Source organism: Pipra filicauda, unplaced genomic scaffold (assembly GCF_003945595.2).
Source record: "Pipra filicauda isolate LSUMZ 115617 unplaced genomic scaffold, ASM394559v2 scaffold81_size6448238_pilon, whole genome shotgun sequence".
Taxonomy (NCBI): domain Eukaryota; kingdom Metazoa; phylum Chordata; class Aves; order Passeriformes; family Pipridae; genus Pipra; species Pipra filicauda.
Window position 1 is genome coordinate 1,108,588 of NW_024104998.1, and position 21,068 is coordinate 1,129,655.

The 21,068-nt window shown below is 36.2% G+C and overlaps 1 protein-coding gene across 2 annotated transcripts in view; it reads left to right on the forward strand.

Annotated features, from left to right (window-relative positions):
- Positions 1-21,068, forward strand: part of ITGA1 (integrin subunit alpha 1) — a 71,769-nt gene that overhangs the window by 24,682 nt on the left and 26,019 nt on the right. For both annotated transcript variants that reach the window (XR_003539845.2, XM_027716339.2), the window contains exons 2-10: positions 3,238-3,358; positions 5,505-5,617; positions 6,572-6,660; positions 6,750-6,864; positions 7,535-7,662; positions 13,573-13,721; positions 15,171-15,321; positions 16,290-16,455; positions 20,643-20,716. Coding sequence is in view for 1 of the 2 variants with exons in the window: in XM_027716339.2 (XP_027572140.2) it covers positions 3,238-3,358; positions 5,505-5,617; positions 6,572-6,660; positions 6,750-6,864; positions 7,535-7,662; positions 13,573-13,721; positions 15,171-15,321; positions 16,290-16,455; positions 20,643-20,716 (1,106 nt within the window). In the remaining variant the exon portion in view is untranslated. The remainder of the gene's footprint in view (positions 1-3,237; positions 3,359-5,504; positions 5,618-6,571; positions 6,661-6,749; positions 6,865-7,534; positions 7,663-13,572; positions 13,722-15,170; positions 15,322-16,289; positions 16,456-20,642; positions 20,717-21,068) is intronic.

Here is a 21,068-nt window from a genome sequence, read left to right on the forward strand (position 1 = left end):
AAATCAGTAGATTATTGTTGGTTAGCAACCTAACGTAGGTCACCGTGAACTCCACTTTTCCATTTACCATCTGCAGATTTGAATGTCTCTTTGAGACGTTTGTAAGACTTCCTTTTACAGGATCTATGGAAAATGTAGTAAGCTACCTTTAAAATCTACTAATTATTCATAAATTATGCTTACACTGCTTATCGTGACCCTTACTTTTATGCAAAAACATTATGCTCATGATGTTTCATAGCACATGGAGGCCACAGAAGGCCATGGAGTATATTCGCATGTTAAAATATGCCACACAGATTGTGTATGAAGTCAAACTTCAAAGCTTCTAACTTCTAAGATAGAAGGAGAAGATGAGAGAGCAAAAGGACAGCCATGCTGGATCAAATGAAGATCATATTTTGTCCAATATTATGCTTCTAGGAGTACATGTAAACCAATAGCTAGAGATGAAAAGGAACTAAGCAAACATATATAGTATTCCTCTCCCAGTTTCCAAGTATTTCCAGTTACAGGGATTTCCTGAACCAGATGTGCATTCTGTATGGTTTATAACCTGCAGTGGTTTTATATTCCATTAATTTATTCAGTTCCCCATTGAACACATTGCATTTAGCATCCAAAGCATTCTTTGTCGACAAGGTCTATGGGTCTGTTCTGCTGTGTGGAGTCACCCCCTCCTTTTTATTTCTGACCATCTAGCTACTTTTGGTTTCTCTAGCTTTACTTTTTTAGAAGACGACACTGTTATTGTTGGTTCCAATTTGACCTCACTCAGAAGTATGAGGATTTGGGTGGTTAGTAGCAGATAGCTGGCATTTTTTATTCCTCTTTTGGTTTGGTTCTTTCAGCATTTCGTATTTTCAACTGTTATAGTTATGAGGATTAGAAGCAGATGCATTAAAATTATGAGATTTGAGAATGTCACATAACCAATTCAGCAAATTTCATCGCCATTTACTGTAATGAATAGGCAGTAAAAATCACAATAGTTGTCAATACTGCATCATTGTGATGAAATTCCTTGTCTATCAGCAGATGATGGAATAATGATGGAGGATATCATGGTGGAGTGAACAGAGCACAGGTGCACATGTAACTTTTGGTTGCTTTAGGAGAAAGTAAGTGGGAAGAAATGAGCTGGAATTTGTGACCTTTAATATTTCGTATCATAATATGTTTTGAACATCATCATAAGGTGAGAAAGAGGAAAAACATGCCTCTAAAGACCTCTAGAAGGATGTTCTGTCAGTCTTATTTGGGGACTAAAGTGAACAGGCGTCTGGAGATCATTAAGAGGCAAGTCAATATGGATAGATTTTGCATTACCCTTCTTCTTCAAATTAATGAACTTAGTTACTTTAGCAGGTGATCTCATTAGTACCGTTTCATTGTCTACAGTAGGTTGGGAGTCTAAGTGACATGGTTGGAATCCCTCACATTTTGTCAAAAGTAATAATAGCAATTGGGTTTACTCTGAAATTTAACAAAAGAAGATTTGAACTGGCGATATCTTGCCTCAATTTCTAATTTTTTTTTTTCATTTTAATTGTACTTTGATGGCAGAGACCAGGGGAGAAAAACTCCTATTGCTCATGAACAGGCATAGGTAGAATTTCTTTAAACATAAATGTTTAAGGGAAACAAAATCTTATTTTCCAGCAAACTGTTTCCCATCAGACTGCCAACCATTAATTTTTTCTTATCACTTGTAATAAATATTTTTCTGAAGAGTAAAAGTAATCTCTGGTGTATTTTTTTCACTTCTTTATATTTCCTGGCTCTGACTGGAGGAAGAAAAACTAAAGTAATACAAATGAAACTTTTCCTTTTTTTGCTGTCCAGTGAAACTGGAAATGCCTACTAAGTGACAGATAGTCTTCTGTGATAATTTTACTACATTAAGCAGGAAATAAGATGCTGAGAGAGACAGATTAGCATTGACCACTTGGGAGCTTAATTATAGTAACAAGCTTTCCATGAGAATATCATTGATTCAGTGGTGAATAACAGATGTGTTTTAGTAACTGCATATTATTTAGATGCTTTGACATGCAGCAAGTTTTATGGATTTGGGAGTTTATGTAATGGTTAAATGTCAGCAAATGATCAGGAAATGCTTCTTTAAAATTAAATTAAACTTATGTATAATTGTGTTTTTAAGAAGCCTTGATGTTCTACAAATTCAACTAATTTTTGGCTCTTGTAAATTAAATATACAGCTCTGCAGTGGCAGAGTCAGTGGTTGCTTTTGAAACTTACAGGACAAAGATGGAAGAGATCACTATAAGAAATAATAAAGGAAGAAAAGATAAATAGCTTTATTTTTATATATCAATAGTAATTTTTGCTTCTTATGGAGCCTTGCAGTGGGTTGTGGGTATCACTTCAAGCTGGATTTTTACCCTGTACCACATTTTTCTGAAGCTTGCTTATAGTTATATTTTTACATTATTTTCCTTGATGATGATCACTGAACTTTAGGGTATGGGAAATCAGTCTGAAGCAGCATTTGCTCTCTTGACTCACCTCATCGTAGTCCAAGATCACCATTGTAGAGCAACTTTTCCTACGTGTATAAATGTTGGAGTTCTGTAAATAATCCTATATAAGTACTATGGACATATCAGCATATCGTTACGTTAAAAATCTATTCTGTTCTTTTCCAAATACAGAAAGTTTACAGGTACTCTAGAATAGAATTAAGAGAAAACTATGTACTTTTTTCTCTAATATAGATTAAATACATCTGAAGGTTTTTCCTTATTCTTTTCCTATATGTGTCTTCTGCAAAGAGTTAAAAATTAGTTAATTCTCAATTTAAGAAACCTTGAGGACTACTACCTTGAATGAGGGAATGAATATTTTGTGTAAAGTTCTTACGTTGGAAATTAATGAAGCTAAAAGGATTCAAAATAACTAAAAAGTTATTTTACACATAATGTTAATCTTATTAATGTTTTACTTAATGTTATTTGAATTTTGATTTAAAAATGAGTGATGAGCTTTGCAAAGTATGTTTTGGATACAGAAGTCCAGTTGCTAACGTCTCTGAATTTAGTTGTGTATCTATGTATAAGGAAGTATGTAAATATCTGTAACTGTGATACATAGCCCCAAATGCCACTTTCAAACATTCTTGTACGTTTGGTTAATTGAACCTTGATTCCTTAGAAGCGTTGGGGTTTATATGTATTGCTACATGCTAATTTTTTTTAAATAATATCTTTTTTAAAGCTCTCTTTCACCTTGTCCACTCTTCCAATGTTGATGTGAAAAATGCAATGACCTTCAGTGGGCCTCTGGAAGACATGTTTGGGTACACAGTCCAGCAGTATGAAAATGAGGAAGGGAAATGGTAAGCCCTTTTCCTTTTTTTTAAAATGAACACTCCAAAACAGGAGGTATTCATTGACTCAGGTGCTATTCTTCTGTTTTCAAGTAAGGGTCAGATTCTGTCAGTCATATTTCTTAAATTAAAGCACAGACCTGAGGAAACCTGAACAGACTGGGAAAGTAAAAGATCCACATTCATACCTCCATTTGTCTCCTCAAAGACATAAGTAACTTCACAAAAGCGGTAAATTCCCTCACTGATGAAGCTGAGAAAGTACTCTGTTTTGCCTGAGCCCTGTTTTTATCATTTACCAAATGAGGTCTTTGCCTTTTCCTGCTGTTAATGTATTTGCCATGAAATTACTCCTGTTCTACCTAAATAATCTGTATAACGTATTTTTTTCTAAAGTTTTCTGTCAGAGATTGTCTGAACTGAGTTTTTTGACTGGTGGGAAAGTATTTGTTAGTACAGTACTCCCTCAGCCTTCCCTTTTGGAGGGCTAATTATGTCTTGCAACTGGTAATATATTTGCATTTGGGAGTTGGAGCCTTTATCTTAAGCTCTCTTTTCCTTCCTGGTGTTCCAAGTGGAGGTTGCGTTTTGGCATGCTTACTCATATCATTGCTTCTTGATCTTTTGATAAACACCTGCTTATGCTTTTCCCTTGTTAAAACAAGCTTCACAGGCTGATGACTGGTCTGGGGGACTGAAAAAACAATTGCATGGTAAGAGGTTTGGGAAACCTGAGATCTCCATCATTCTTTGAAGATTGCTCTGGTTTTCCCAGAACTTTGTCAGTAATTTGACATTCTTGGTAAAGCCAGGGACTCCTGCAGGCAGCCAGGAACGACAGCCAGTTTGGACTGTTCTGCAGTGCCCAAGCAATCTCCCCTGAAAGTGCCAGAACTGCCTGACTCCCAGAGTCTGTCCACCGCTGCAACACTGTGTTCACCATTAGCCATTGGGAATGTTCACAGACATGAAATTGCATAGCCTGCTTTTGAATAGCCTAGTTCTCAATTGCTGAGACTGTAGGATGTTTAAATACACATTTGCATGAGGGTCATGAGAGAATAATAATAATGACCTTCTTTGAGTTAATTTAAAACCTTCAGGAAAGGGAATCCGTTCTAGGAGCTTGGATTTTGCAAAGTAAGCTGTATTGTTGTAAACTGTCCTGAAACATTTCAAAACCAAACAATAATATGAGCTGGAAAGAGTGACTCTACCAGTAGCCAAAGGAAGACAGTGATATGAACTAGTGTGCAAGGTCTGGACATCTCTGAAATTAAACTCTAGAGCCACTGTAAATTGTCAAGCTTTCAGCATATCTACATCTAGAGCAGAAAAATTGTTGGTTGATAGTTAAAAATAAATATACGAAACAGCCTTTTGATGCTTTTTCAACTTCTATAATGCTACCTGTATACTACAGATAGAGCTTTTCAGCAACAGTCTGTGAACCTGATTGTGGTTGTTTCTCAGTTAAACTGGGATCCCCTAAAAAAATCCCTCGTGCAAAAAGACAAAACAGCCTTTCAGACTACTTACCTCTCTTCACAGGGCTCTTTCTTTCTGAGAAAGGAACAGCACAGGCACATGAACCTGATGAGCACTGATCACCTTCCACAGGATGTCAGGCACACTCAACTTCTCTGCATTTTAAAAATTTGAAATTTCTTATAATAACATTTTTTAGTAATGAGAGAGAAAATTATGTATTTTACGCTGCTGCCTCACATTATTTAAGACTGAATTCTTCTTCTGAGTGCTTGTGAGCCTATCCTTTGACATGTGGTCTCTGAGCATTGAAAAGAGGTTTTCATCTAAAATAATGTAAAGAGCAAGGATATATTAAATAAAACAGATCTTTCCTTCTGTATTATTTCTAGTACTTGTCATTCATCCATCAATATTGCTTTTATTTTTCACTGTAATTTTTTTAAAATGTTATTCTAGGCTGTAATTTGGTATATTGCCTATTTCCTTTCTGTATCCTTATTATTTTGCTTGTATCTGAACTAGGATAATAGATACTTCTCTTGTTCTCCATCCCATACTAGTAGTACAGAGCCTGCTGCAGCTGTGCTCTCTCTGTAAGTTTTGTTTGCTGACTTTTGTGCCTTGTAAGATAGAAGAAATTTGAAGTAACTTATTTCATTTGCAGGGTACTTATTGGTTCACCGTTAGTTGGCCAACCTGAGAAAAGAACAGGCGATGTCTACAAATGCCCTGTAGGAAGGGACAGCCAGTCACCCTGCATAAAACTGAACTTGCCAGGTATTAAAGGAAATATCTCTGTGTCATATGGAGCAATAACAGAGGTCAGATCTTAGGAGATGTTTAGATAGTAAATATGCATTAGAAATATTTCTATATGGAAAAGTCATGTAGAACTCCAGAGCTAAATGGGAAGGAAGTTGTGTTTGTAACATTAAAAATTATTTTATTTTAAGGCTTTTCACTGTCCTATGGAAAGCATGCTCATAATTTTAGAATGGGCATGTGATTATGTTATCAAAACTTTATTATGACTGGCATTAATTCTTTGTGGTTGGCAGTCCTTGCCATGGAGCCAGAAAGGCCTTGGAGCATAATTTCATGGATTACCCTTTTCAAAGCTCTCCAAAGCCAACAAGAGCCTTCATAATGCCATCAGTAAGCTTTTGATGAAAATGTCACTAGGCTGATGCATCTTAATATAACATGGGTAAATATTAATAATTTCCTTGCTCGTGTCAAGAGATACATGATGTAGACTGGAAGAGACTTCCGTTTAATATGAATTTCACTAAATATGCCTGTCATGATATTTTTTATTTTCCCTTGAAAACATAAATGTCTATAATGTAACATAACAGTAGCATATATAAAAACTGTTAAGTCATTTATCACAAGATAAAAAAAAAGATTTTTGGTTTTTTAATTAACAAAACTGAGTAGTAGTATCTTGCTTTCATTATGCTGTTATTTTTACTTTTTTTCTTATTTTGCAGTTCGAGAAAACTATGTGAGACAGCAATCCAGACAAATTTTCTGGGATAAAAGCCAGTCCCAGAAATTTTTCTTGTTTGTTGCAATTGAAAAAGGAGGAGGAAGGGTGCTAAAATATTTGATGAAACCACTGTCAGTCTGGGTTTTATTTTAGAAGCTGGAAGCTCCATACTAGGGGATATATACCTAAGCATTTTATTTTCATGTTCCCAAATACTTAACATTTTAATCTATTTATAGTTGCTACTTCAGTTCCTAATGTTGTGGAAGTAAAAGAAAACATGACTCTTGGAACAACCTTAGTGACTAACCCAAAAGGAGGGTTTCTGGTAAGAAAGGATTTTTTGCCAATTTTAAAAATCTGTTTTCTCCTCAGGTATCATAACAAAAACATTTCACCCTTTCTTGTTTTTTAAAGGCATGTGGACCACTTTATGCTTATAAATGTGGACGTTTGCATTACACAACTGGGGTTTGCTCTAATGTCAGCTCCACTTTTGAAACCATTGAGGCCATTGCTCCATCTGTGCAAGGTATGCATGCCACAGGAATTCTCATGTGTGTCCGAAAATACAAAGTGCCAAACAAGAAAAACGTATACACATACGCATATATAAAAAACCCGAACTGCTTAACTTAGCTACCAGCATTACCAAGTTAAGTAAATGTTTTCATTGTCCGTATATAACCTAAATTGTTCCTACTTTTGGAATTTATCTCAGTATAAACAATCATTACAGTGCTATGTAACATCCAAACACAATTGCTAAAAATAGTTGCTTATGTTTTTAACTTATGGCCAACAGACTCTTTTTAAATAATGACAGCATGTTGAGACCTAATACAAACCCACTTCAGTAATATGCATAAAAATGTTAAAAGACCCAGTCCTTTGGAAAAACTGTAGAGAAACAGACTGATGTTAAAGAAGGTAGGGAGTCACTGTTGAATGCTCCAGTTATGTGATCTTCTGCTCCCAGTCTTAAATTTCTGCTTACAAGAAAACCCCTTTCTCATAAAGGAAACACAAATCACGTGAAATACAATGCGAAAGTTGAAGAATGATACTTGGCATCACATACGCCAGTTCAGCCCCACTGCAGAAAGATATACATTTGTTACTAATTACAAAAGTGATTAGTAGCTGTTTGATATGTCTGATCCTTGTTAGTGTCAATTTTTATGTGGCAATCTGTGTTGCAGAGTGTAAAACCCAGTTGGACATCGTCATAGTCCTCGATGGGTCTAACAGCATTTATCCGTGGGAGAGTGTCACAGCCTTTCTAAACAGCCTCCTGAACAACATGGATATAGGCCCTCAGCAAACACAGGTAATGTAGTAGTTATTTTATGGTTTTTTTGAGAATCAAAAAAGGATTTACAGGAAATAGGACAAGAGTCATCTATGGACCTCTTCAATTCCAAGAACTTACGGCAATAGAATACTAAAGTAAAATAGCTGAAACCACAACTAAGTCAGTACTCAGCCATTGAGTAGCAATGTCAGGAAGACCGTCCCTCCCCTCACGGCTCAGGCAGTCTGGAGAAGCCAGTTTTCTAATGTAGAGACAAAAGTTAAGTGCATTAAGTGAGGCTGTTTGAACATTGTCCTTTCCCACTTCCTTCCTCTCCACAGCCACTTCTTGTCTTCTTTTGTACTTCATAGCACAAAGGTTATTTCTGCTCTTCCGAGGCACACATACGTGGTTTGGACAGCCTTTGATTGTAAGTTTTTTGGAGCAGCATTCTCTGTGGAATGTTGGGCATACAGCTTTTAAACCTTGAAATCATTATTAATGAGTGGCTGTTAAGCTGCATGTTATTAATGGCAGAAGCTGCATTTATATAATAAGTGGAGAGAGCCAAATTCCCAGCTGCTATAAATCAGTGCAGTTCCATCAGAATTAATGGAGCTACGACCAATTACCCCCCTGAGGATCTGGCATATGTCTCACTGCTAAACAGAGTATGTAAATATCAGTTCTAGGAGAACTCTGGGAAGGGAGAAACATGGACTCTGGGATACATTTTAGCACAAAACTTTTACTAACAGCAAGAGAAGACACTGTTTCTTCCCTTTCTCTATTTTCCACCTCTCAAAATCAAGGATTTTCCAGGCCCCTGTATAACATTTGATATGCTGCAGGCCAGCGTTGCATTTTTGCAACTTCAGGTTAGCTCCTAACACTCAGTTCCTGCCTTCACAAAGGAGACTGTGAGAAGGCATAAAGAATATCTCTGTCTGCAGAGAGTATCCCTGCCATTTTTCATGTTAATTGAGGTTTTCAAGTTGCCACCTCTGTTGGCTGTGCTGAATACTGGCTGATAAAGTAACTTATGAACTGTGAACTTTACAATCATGTCCTGTCATTTTAAACAGACTTTTCTTCCAGATAGTGTAACGAAGAAGGAAAAACACTTTGTAAAATTTAACAGAAAGAAAAGAGAAATTCTTCCTGGGTCCTTAAACTGAAGATTACGCAAACATGTGCCATCTCAAAATACTTGAATCTGAACTTCCCAGTATGGGGCAAGTGCTGCATGGAAATCATTACTGTCTTCTGCCCAAAGGCCTTCATGGGAGTGGTACACAGGGAAATCAACTCTACTGCACTGTCAGCCCTCTTCCTCACGCAGCAATTCCTAAATTTTTACATGGCCACACCTCTGTTATATTTGGTTTTGGAATACTGCCTCATCTGTGTGGCTCAGCTTGTGGACAAAAGGTGCTTTGCTGGCCTGCACTCCAGCAGCCTGACATCTCCACCTACAAAACCCATTGTACTCACAGTTTGGCATAGCTACCCCTCTTCTCACACGTACACTTATTCACTTGAGAACGTCAGCTTTGGCATTTGGTTGCTACAGAGCAGAAACATTTAAGAGGGAGATAAGAATAGGATAAGGAGGAGAGACACTGAAACACTGGAAATGGAAGGCAAAGGCTGAGTGGAATTTTCTCGGTCCCTCTTACCTTCCTCCTTCCCCAGAACATATCTCATCTCTCTCCTCTCCTCTGAGCCCCCAGCTTGGAATCCAGGCATATCCAAAGTAATAGGTTTATACTCTCTCCCACACCTACACGTCTTCTTTCTCAGAAAAAGTGTTTAAATGACTATACAGTGGGGAAGAAGAGAAACAACAGAGCAGGCTTATTTATCTTCTCTTCTCTGAGAGCACAGAATAGAAGCACAGGAACAATGGTTTACTTTCTGTCTGTTTAAATTGATTTTTCCATTTTCATTTTTTATTGCTCAGCATGTAGAAACCAGTGGACTTTCACTGACTTAAGATTGTTTTGCACAGGAAAGGAAAGAGGTGATTACAGAATGAGTTCGTAGCAGCTTGGGTGTGACTTGTTCAAAACCTTGTTTTGATTAGAGGCTTGTTTGGTTTTGGTTTGGTTTTTTTTTTTTTACTTATCCCCTTCATGAACAATGGTCATTAGATTTGTGACAAGTTAGGAGAGAAATTGTTCGGTGTTCCATGTTTGGCAGATTTGAAAGCAAAAGCCCAAAGTTTCATATGAAAAAGCCAAATTTTATGGCATTTTTTTTTCAGAAGCATTTCCTTCTCTTCCTCTTTACCTTCACCAGATAATCTACAACATCATACTGATGGTTAAGCTGCATATCTTGGGCCTTGAGATAAAAAAAGTAACGGGAAAGTGATGATAGAAAAGTGGAAAAAGAAAGGAGAAATTATGAAAGAAAGAATGGTACTAATGGGAAGAAAATAACAATATTTCACCTGTCCTTTCTCCACTAACTGCAATACAAGACAGTTTTTTTCCTCTTTTTTAACTTTTGTGGAGATAATTGTCTTTTTAATATGAGGGTGTGGGGGTTTTTTTAATTCTTTATATATGAGTAACCTTCTGTGGATTTCTCTCAGTAGAGAAAGCAGAATACTTTGATAAGTTCAATTCCAGCTTTAAGCAATGTTGAAATGGCCTTCAGAAATTTTCAGACAGGTTTTATTTTTTCATTAATATATGACATAGGCAGTTATAGATGTTTGGCCTGTACCTTATTATGTCTCCAAAGGGACTGTATCAGTAGATTAATAAGTCATGCCATGTCATATCTTACAATCAGTTTTGTCTTCAGAAGAACTGACGTATATTTGAGAGGTATTATAAAGACTCAGGATAAAGAAAGGTCTTTGTAATAGTTTATAAGTAACCTCTGTCTTAAAGTATGCTAAATGTGGGAAAATGAATTAATTTTTTTTTGCAGTTCAGATATCTTTATAAAGATATTCTTATAATAAGAGCTATTAGCCATTGGTGCTTCTGAAGGCATATCTGCTTTTCTTTTATGTTAGATAAAAGTACGTCCAAAAATATTTCTGATTTTCCTCCACATCCCAATGTTGAAAATCTTATCTTATGATTTCATGTACTAAATGATTTTTCTTTCATTTTGTTATTTCTGTTGTTGTTACTTTTTACCAAATAAATTAGCTTAATAATTTATTAGGAAAGCCAGAATGTGCTTTCCAAGTAAGGGGCTGTATTCACTTATAAACAATAAATTGTTGCCCTTAGAACTGTTTTGTCCCAAAGTAGAACAGTCTTTCACTTGCCTGTTCTCTTGTACAACACTTTTCACAGGAACTGGGGACAATTAAAGAATTATTCCCTTGTGTAATGTAAAAGCCATGGAATGCTAGGGAAGGGAACACAAAGTTAAAAATTACAAAGATGTTCAACAGATTATGGTCAGTAATGCTGGGAAAATAATAGGTTCTCTAGAGGAGAGTAGAATTGCACCCTTCTGTGCAGTACTCTTGCATTTTCCAGATTTAAATTATTTTAAATTAAACAAGAAAATCAGAACATACGATGCCTGTAAGCATCATTCTCAGGGGCTTGCTGAAGTCCCACATAGGCACATTTGCATCATGTGGATGTGTCACTTGTAGTTTTCCATAAGATTAAAAGGCTGCAAAAGCTCAAACCTTCATTGCTATCTAATAGAATATAGTTCTAATTTTACAAGGTAGACTTTATTCTCTGATCCTGTAGGGGACTGGAACATGAAGTCTTGTAGCATTTTGTCAGTTCTGGTGAGCTTTTTGTTACCTTTTATTGAGGAATGGCTCACCTTTGATGCCATGGAATACATAGAACATGATGATCCGTATTTTCAAAGCTAGTGCTAAGGAAGGGTCCCACATAACAATTGTATCCCATAAGATAACCACATGCCCCCTTTCCTTCCTGATTTACAAGCTATGCAACACGGTTCAGTTTTCAGACTCAGATGTTCTTCCCATTCACTTCCTGAGAAGGAAGTTCTCAAAATGTTTACTTGCTGTGATCATAGATGTTTCCTTTCAAATAGGAAATGATACAACTCAGTGTCAGCCTGCAATCATTTTAGGAAAACGACAAAACCAATATGGGTCTCTAGTATCATGGAAGACTGACTGGCAGATACTTTTCACACTGGCAGCAGTCAATGTATGATTCAATTTTTGATACCAATAAATCCTCAAAGCTGCAGATAAGGAGCCAAGGAATCCACATGACAGGCTCCCTAGCGTACAGTAGTCTCTGTCTACACTTGGTGCGTGATACTGGAATTCTTAAGCCACTCTTCCTGCTCCAAAAGACCAAACATGATGAAAGCCTCTTGCTAATTAACTGCAGTCTTTTTACAAGACTAATAGCATCCTATTCAGATAATGCTGTATATCCCTTTAAATGCACGCCACAAAATAGTTGTGTTGCAGGGAACAGGTTAAAATTTTCATCTTAGTCTTGAGGTTAGTCTGTGCCATGTGACTGCTCTGAGTGGTAATACAGAGTGTGCCCTGGCCAGTTCTGTAAACATTGTGCAGAGGTAATGGTCTGCTGCTCAGGAGAACATGCAGCCTCTGCATTCTCTCTGCTGCAGGTGGAAGAGGGCATACCTCCAAGAAACAATTTAAATATCTTAAAGGGAGCAACTTGTCGTAACTTTGAACGTACATCAGTTCTTCCAGATTTGGCTGTATTTTCTAAAGGATACAGAAATTCAGTGGGATTTTGCTACCACACTCCACTATAATCACATGTAACTAGCATTTCATAATGATATTGATGTTCAGTATTTATCCAACTCTTACTCTTCTACTACAAGCAAAAACAAATTGTGAAGAATCTGAGAGGCTATGAAAGTACTTGAAAAAATCCCACAACTGTAAAGCAATTGCAAAGTACATTCTAAACCATTTCTAAAATAAGATGATGGCAAAAACGTCCCAGAGGTCTTATTGATCTACAGAACCTAAATGCTAGAGTGCTATTAATAATAGATGAGTGAGACATAAACGCCACATAATACTACATTATCCTAAATAACACCTATAAATTGCCAAGTGTAACATAAAATTGAAATATGCTAATGGAACATTGTGTAGATTCTTCCCAGTAAAAGCTGTCAGGAACTTGCCAAAATATTAAAACTGACAGAGATGAATGAGAAAAATTAATTAATATTTAAGAATATTGCTCCTCTTTTTATTTCACACTTGATTTTGCAGCAGGTTCCCTCAGGCATTTTGTTGTTAGGTTCCGATCCCATGTGTTGATTTTTGCACAAAGTCTTGTCCTGCTAAGATCATCTAGAGTCTTTACACTACCCTCCCCCTTTCCAGAAGCCACAAAATTCCATTTTGTCCATGTTTTCCCCTCTAGTACTTGCCAGGTGATACTTTGACTTACCTCCTGCTGGGAGAACGTCCATGTCATGGACGTCCCTGCTGTCTTCATCAAGATAAGGGTAATTGAGTCTTCCTGTTTCTAGGCTAAGTTTAGGGTAAATAAACTATCAGATGTAGGAATATTACATTTGAATGGAATGAAGAGAGTTGTGAGTGAGCCATGACCTTGCATGCTATAAGGAAAACAATTTTGAGAAGTTCTGACCAGTGGGTGGGGCGTTGGTCCGCCTTTGCCTAGAGGAGAGCAGAGTTTCCGTACAGATAACAGCAAGCCAGGAAGACCAAGGAGTTGAGCCTGCTTTGGGCTTTATTCCAATTTTTAATAAATGCAATTTAGAAAACTCTGAAATGTTTCATGAGACTGTTCAGCTAGCCAGTCTTGCTCAAACACATAGGTGCTTCATACTAAGGAAAACACACAGAGTTCAATTCTCTTCCTGGCTGGTACAGACAGACATTTACCCCACTTCAGGAGTCAGAGATGTTTCCTTTAACTGTAGTTGATCTTTAACATGAACTGTGTGTTTCAGGTTGGAATTGTTCAGTACGGACAGACTGTAGTCCATGAATTTTACCTGAATACATACTCGACAACAGAAGATGTTATGGCTGCAGCCACAAGGATACGCCAGCGAGGTGGCACGCAAACTATGACAGCCCTGGGAATAGATACGGCAAGGTACATTCACAGGATATTGTCCTGCATGTGGGACAAGCAAACATACAGATATCACGACAATTCTCATTTTATATATTAGAAATATAATATGGCTAGCATCTGACTTCATTTTAACTAAGCAAACATCTTTTAGGAGGCGGCTGGATAAACAGACTCTGTCCAGCATCTGGAGCAGTTATGCTCTAGATGCTGGATGGCACCTTTGAAAGGCCACTGTCTCCTAAATGGAGGAATTAGGAATAGACATGGAGCAAGGTTTTAGTCCTAAGGAAAGGGCTGACAATATTTGATGCCCACACGGAGCAGGTAGGAACTGTGTATGCAGAGGGATGAAGGAAATTAGGTCTTTCAGAGGAAAAATTTGAAAAATTGAACTTTTTAATGCTAATTTGTTTTCACTGAAGTTGATTATTGCAATGTTTGAGGCCACACTTGTCAGAAAGACTAGAAATTTTATATCCTAAGTCTTTGCAGCTTCTGGATCATTGGGAGATTAAAGATCTGTTGTAGGAATAACAATATTTAGAAATGCTTCCTTTATGAGAAAGATGAAATCTGGCTTTCATAGAACAGATCGGAAATGCAAAATCTCTCAGAAAATTTCAAACTGTACAATGTTGTCCTGTTATCTTTTTTCGTTTGTTTTTTTTTCCCATCAAGACAGCGTGACTTTATTCCATAAAAGGTTGCATTCAGTCTTTCCAAATAACCATTTAGTGAAATGTGCAGCATCCTTCTGCTGACCTACTTGATTATCAGACCAGTTTTGTTGGTATGATGTCTTAAATCCAATAAAACTCTTATATATTCACTAGTAATTTTTTCCTTAGATATAAGTGGAAGCTTGAGCGAGTCTGAACAAGTTCATGAAAGCAGAACAAGTTGAGAATTGCCAAGTACTCAGAAAGCCCCTGTGCACCATAAACAGCTGCAGGCTTGTATATAGAGAAACTGTCAGCAAATCTGTTCTTGCAGTCTTCCTATCTATCCACTTTTGGCCATCTTCAGTGGTAGATCTCAGCTTTCACTCATATGGCCAGTCTTAGAATTTTGTGGTATTTTTCTCCTCCAAATCTGTAATCCAGCCTTGCCTTGTCAGGTCCAGAGTCTGGGTGAGGTTTTTCTACATGGGTTTTTGGAATGGGGGGAGTGTTGGTTGGATCCTTTTTAAGAAGCCAAAAGCTGTTTTAAGGTGCCAGAACTTTATTTGTTTTCTGCTATTGCTCACAAGTGAGTGAATAATGGATGAATGCTTGTGAAACTTTGGCTGTGAACCACCATGTAAGTTCCAATTGCAGTTGTTTGTATTTGTTCATGGCTAATATTAATCTCTGTTTCCCGCTTCTTAGTTAATATAAAGTCTTTTAGTTTATGGTTGCCTATGCAAATATGATGCATGTGAGAAATGCTGACATTGCCTTTCTCCAAAATGCTTTATGCTCCCTTTAGGAAAGAAGCTTTTACAGAGGCTCATGGTGCACGAAGAGGAGTACAAAAAGTAATGGTTATTGTTACTGATGGGGAATCACATGACAACTACAGATTACAAGATGTGATTGATGATTGTGAAGATGAAAACATTCAGAGATTTGCTATTGCTGTAAGTGAAATTTAATGGGAAAATTCAGAATCTTAAAAGCATGTTTCATCTTCTAAATGTAATTTCTGTTATAGAAGTTTATTTCACAGAATCTTTATGGAAACATAATTATTTCAGAGAGGAAAAAAGGAATAAACTGAAAAAAACATTAAAAATTTGCTTTCTGATTTTATAGCCCATAAGAAAAGCAATCTCTCTGTCTTCCTGATGATGACAGGTGTGTGAGGAAGAGTTTGAGGGATTAGTTTAAAATCAAATCCTTTTGTTAAAAGCAATATTGAGGAGAGTGGACAAATTTAATATTCTAAGCAATTTCTATAGACATGTGTACCTATTTAAAAAAAAAAAAAAAGGCAGCAAATGTAACTCATCAGCAAAACGCAAGTTTATTGTGGCTGTGCTGTGTGCTGGATTCTAAAGCTGTCATTTTCATGTTAAGCAACCTTAGTAGTAGAATGAGAAGATAAGCGTGACAGAGGTTAACCTGTATGGAGAAATATGAAAGCAATAATGGTAGATTTGTGTTGAAACTCCACTATATTTGAGTATTCTATACTCAAATAATCTGTTTTCTGTCATTAATTTTGAAGGTACGTTGGATTGTTGTCGCACCATTGCTCTCTTTCTTTGTTTTGGTACAATAAGGTGTATGAAACCATAAGACTTCAGGAAAGATGTTATATTTAATTTAAAGAAAGACATAAAACAAAAGTTGAATCCAGCAGCACACAGATTTTCAGTGGTTTCCTTCAGATCACTGGAGATCACAGCTTCAAAACATTGTCCTTGAAGCTGTAATAATTTTTAGCAATGAAATCCCCATCTAGAACCAAATTTGAATTGCTCCAGTGTGCAGAGATGCTAGAACACACCAATATTCTCTGACAACTTGCCTCAACTGTATCTTTTAAAATAGGTTATGAAATGTATCCTTGACTTTGTTTTTTTTTTTTTTTAATTCTCTTTAGATTCTTGGCAGCTATAGCAGAGGAAATTTAAGTACTGAAAAATTTGTAGAGGAAATAAAATCAATTGCCAGTAAGCCTACTGAAAAGCATTTTTTCAATGTCTCAGATGAATTAGCTCTTGTAACTATTGTTGAAGCACTTGGAGAAAGAATATTTGCCCTGGAAGGTATGATGTAATTTCAAATTTTACTTCATGCCTGAATTACAACTGAAGCAAATAGAAGAACATCTGCTTTTATCTTTCTTTGCAATGCATTGTGCTGCATAACATTTATTATACAGATTTTTTTTCATGCTGATTATAAAAATATTTTACAATAGACATCAATATCATAGGTAGCAATGTGAATTTATTCAGAGGAGTTAGAACCTATGGAGACAACAGCCTAAAGGGGTAAGTAACATTACTGTTTTAACTGGGGTAAATAAGAATGTGAGTTGTTTTAGGTAAAAAACATTGCTGGATCGTACCCAGATTACCCCAGGATCATGTGTTTTTCTGTCTGAATCTTTAGGTTCTCTTTTTTGTTAGTTAATAATTATTGTGTATTACTTTACTATACAAGTTATCATGGATTTGATGTATAGACTTAGCAAGGTATATTTTTCCTTTGGAAAGATTCACAAAGATTTTAGCACAGAAAAGTCAGTCTCTCATAATGTCTGCTTACATTCTCCATACAAATGAGGCAACACTGTCCAAACTCAAGTACAATACTGGTAACAGGAGACAGAGTTTGTTAGTTATAAATTATACTGGTCAACTCTGAAGGGATTCATGTCATACAAAGAAAACATCTATTTACTTGGACTATTTTTTTCAACATTTCAACTTACTGGAATAGTGTAGTTTACAGCTGGAACAAAAGATGATGTTGACTTGAATGTCAAGAAATAGTACAAATCTGAGAGAGCATTTTCAAGTTTTTACATTGGAGCTGTATTTCTCAGACATTCAGTTTGGGGTTTTTTTTTTAGTTATCATTTAATTTGATCAAATATTACCATTTTCAGCTATTACTAAATATTTTTACAAATGAACATGGTTTATTAAAACATAGCTTATATGTTCTTTTCTTTTTACTTTCTGAAAGATTTAGTTCCCTCAGCTTTGGAACAAATTAATTTGAAGATAATCTAATCTCTCTAAAGCCTAAAGTTTAGCCTACTTAGGCTCATTGAGTACTTCAAAGTTCATTGAATAGGATGCTCTTTTCTTAAGTTTGTGTTTACTAGGAAGAATATACTTTAAGTGGAAAAATAGTTGTTCAAACACAAATTGGAAACTTGCCCCTCAATTTGTGCTTTATACTTCTATAAAAGTGAGAAAAATATTTGTATTTCCTCATCAGAACAAAATGTTAGTTACATCTATTAGCTATAATTAATATAGAATAAAAGTTAATTAACTGCTAGTCATGACAACAGATGAAGGACCCAACATGATAGAGTTTCTGGAAATTGTCGTTCTCAAAGTTGAGGTTTCGTGCCATAGCTTGATCCTTTGGACAACTAGATACCACTGGAAGGGATGGTCTTAGTTTGTCACACTCCACCTTGTCCCTTTTATCAGTCAGTAGCCATTAGGTAGTGCCAGCCTGTCACATGAAACCCCGGCCTCAAAACAGCAGAGTAACTTGTGCTGGCTTGAACTTTGTGCTGGTGCTATGTCGTGAGCTCTAACCCTTCCATTGACTTCGGTAATTCATTCCTCTAATTATAAGAAAAAAATTACAAAACATTTGAACATTAAACAAGTTCTGTAGCTTAATAAAATATCCAAACAAATCTAGTTACGTTGATGGTGATGAAACTAACTGTTTGATTACATTGTATAAATTTTATGTGTTTCTATGATTGTCGGCTCTTGGGATGACTAATCCTCATCATCATGTACTTCAGTGCTTTGGTACATAGAGCATATTGTAGCTCTTTTAACTATCAACAAGTTCTGCAGTACTCCTTGAATTCAGTTTCAATTTTCTGCAAGTGATGTAGTCACAAATACGTATTTCTTAGATATTCTTACTTTATATTTAACATAGACTTATTATAAAGTGTTAGGATATTGATATTTTTTATATATTGCTTGGTATATTTGCCTTATTTACAATTTTTATTTTATATTGACTTGACTATATTACAAAAAACATATATTTGAGATTAAAAATGTGGAATATTCATCCAGCTCATAAGAGACAAGATAGTTAATTTAATCATTGCCAAAATGCTTCTTGATTTCCAGGTTTTCTGTAGGAACTCAGAGATGTCCTAAGGTTTCTACATAAGACACCAGCAATATGAGACAAGAAATGTTGCCTCCTCTGCAAAAGTCCCAGAAATCGTGTAATCTGGCTGCAAAAGAATCAGCTTAGAAACTCAAAGTGGGATTTTAGCTTTTTGTCAAAACATAGCAAGGTTGAGCTGCTCCAGTGGGCTGGAGCTAGATGATGCTGTATAAATCAATTTCTGCTGATCCTTCAGGCATAATTTCTTGTCTTATCCCAAAGCCTTTCAGCTGCTATTCTAAATTCAAAACTGTGTCCAGGCATGTATTTTTCTGGTGGTGGAGAAAAGCATATTAATTCTGTCCCATGCAGCTTTCTGGTGAGAATCCAGTGTATTTAATGTGTGTAATTGGAGAAGAATGACTCCATACATTGTAGCTTCCATGCATCACAGATGGCTTGATTGCTGGAAAATCAGTACCTGAGTCTGTTTAAATTCTCAATCTAAATTGCATCCTGTTAGCACAGTAGTACATTTGATTCTTTTCTTGGATTTCTTGTTTTCTTTTTGGTTTTTGTCTTTAAAAAAATTCAAAGGAAAATTGAGAGAGAGTTGAAAAATCAAATCCAATAAAAACCCATCCTTGACAGCCAGTGGATTTTTATATATAATCTTTTTCATATGCCTCTGTGTCTCATGGCAATTTTATGTTTTATCCAACCCATAGGCAGGCACAAATGTTTTTTCACAAAATATCCTTTGTAAGATGCTTGGTAGTTTGAAACTGAATGGAAAGTTAGACTGTGGGCCATTATCTAAGCAGCATTCAGAGCTGCACACACCAACAGTACCGGCATTGTCCTCTGTCTCAGGCTATGAGAGTCCTGTTTTTCTCAGCTCATTAGGGAGCATCCTTTACTTAATGAAAATACTTTTTATCAGCAGATGTGCAGCTCAAGAGTTTTATGCCTAAAAATTACTTTTTCAGACTTAGCAAAGCAGCTACATCTTGTGAAACATAATGATCTGTGTTTGTGTCAAGCACTTTGTGTTTGAGTTCATGTCTCCTTCCTATGACTGGCTGTAAATCCCCACAATTAACAAAGACATCATGTCCCAGGGAGCAACCTCTGTGGTTTAGTTGCTGAGTATCAAAAGTTCAGTATTATTTAATAGTCCAGATGCCTGAAATTCATGCAACCATGGCTTGCTATGGCTTAGTTTCATTACACAAGTGAGGGTTCGCTTCAGCACTCAGCTGGTAGCAAACTGTGAACTGTTCCTGGACCAACATCAGAGCAGATTTCATAGCTCCCTTCAAGGAAGAATCAATAGGCAGAATATCGTTCCCTTACTTGGTCACTTAAAGTGGCAGAATAGTTTTTAACTGTTAAGGACTACATATCTTCCTTTTAAGTAGAAGAAAAGGCAGAACTTTTTCTTCCCTGATGATATTTCAAGTTTACCTGGGAGCAAAGCAGTGCATCAGAGTTTAATAACTAGCATATGACTACCTGACAAGATACTTAAGCTAGTACAAAATCAATACCTTTTTTTATAAAATCACTTATGAGAATCAGTAACATCTTCATGCAATTTTCTGAGCAGGATTATCATTCCCAAGCCCTTTGCTAAGGCTTATGAATCTTGGACAGCAGAGATTTTCCTATGTTGTTTTTGCAGAGGTTCATACAAACATCAAGTGTTTTTCATTTAAAGTTCCTCCAGCTGCCTACAAATTTTTAGTTGCTTGAATACAAGGCCAGGGTTACATGGCTGGTGTTTTATTGTTCACTTAGCTCAAGTGGAAAATGGCTTAACCATATTAATCAAACATTCCAAACATACTTACCATCAGCCTGAGTTCAAATTTGGTCAGTTTTAGCCCAGAAACTTTGTTGGACAAGTTCCTTAAATGGAAACTCTCAAACTTAATGGTAGCATTTAACATAGCTCTTTATTTCTGTCTTTATTATAAAAATCTGTGGCACATTATATTCAACCAATAGTTTAGTTGTTTATGCTATCCTTTACTATCATGTGAGCATTTTCATTACACTCTTCAATTGCTTTTTCAGACTGAAACTAATTTATTTTTGAAACTCAATTTTTTCTGTTTAATAGCCACAACAGACCAGCAGGCCTCCTCATTTGAAATGGAAATGTCTCAAGCTGGTTTTAGTGCTCATTATTCTCAGGTAAACAAACTTTGAAAATAAAAGTTATTTTATAAAGTAGATATTTGCTGATGGTTTTGTGAATTTGGAGTGTTTCAGAATTCCTTGTATAGTCCTGTTTGCTGTTGGAAGTTTTGGAGTGTCCTATAATCCAGTTATGTTTTTTGTAAATATGTAAAGAACAGTTATGAACAATGAAAGCTTAAGAGAGTAAGTATATACTTCACATGAACTCTAAATCTAATGGTCCCATAGCACTTTCTATCAGAGGAATAGCCTAAAAATATGTTAAGAAAGATGGAGAAAGACTTTTTACCAGGACAAAGGACACTGTTTTCAATTGAAAGATGGTTCCAGAGCAGGGCTGTAAAGA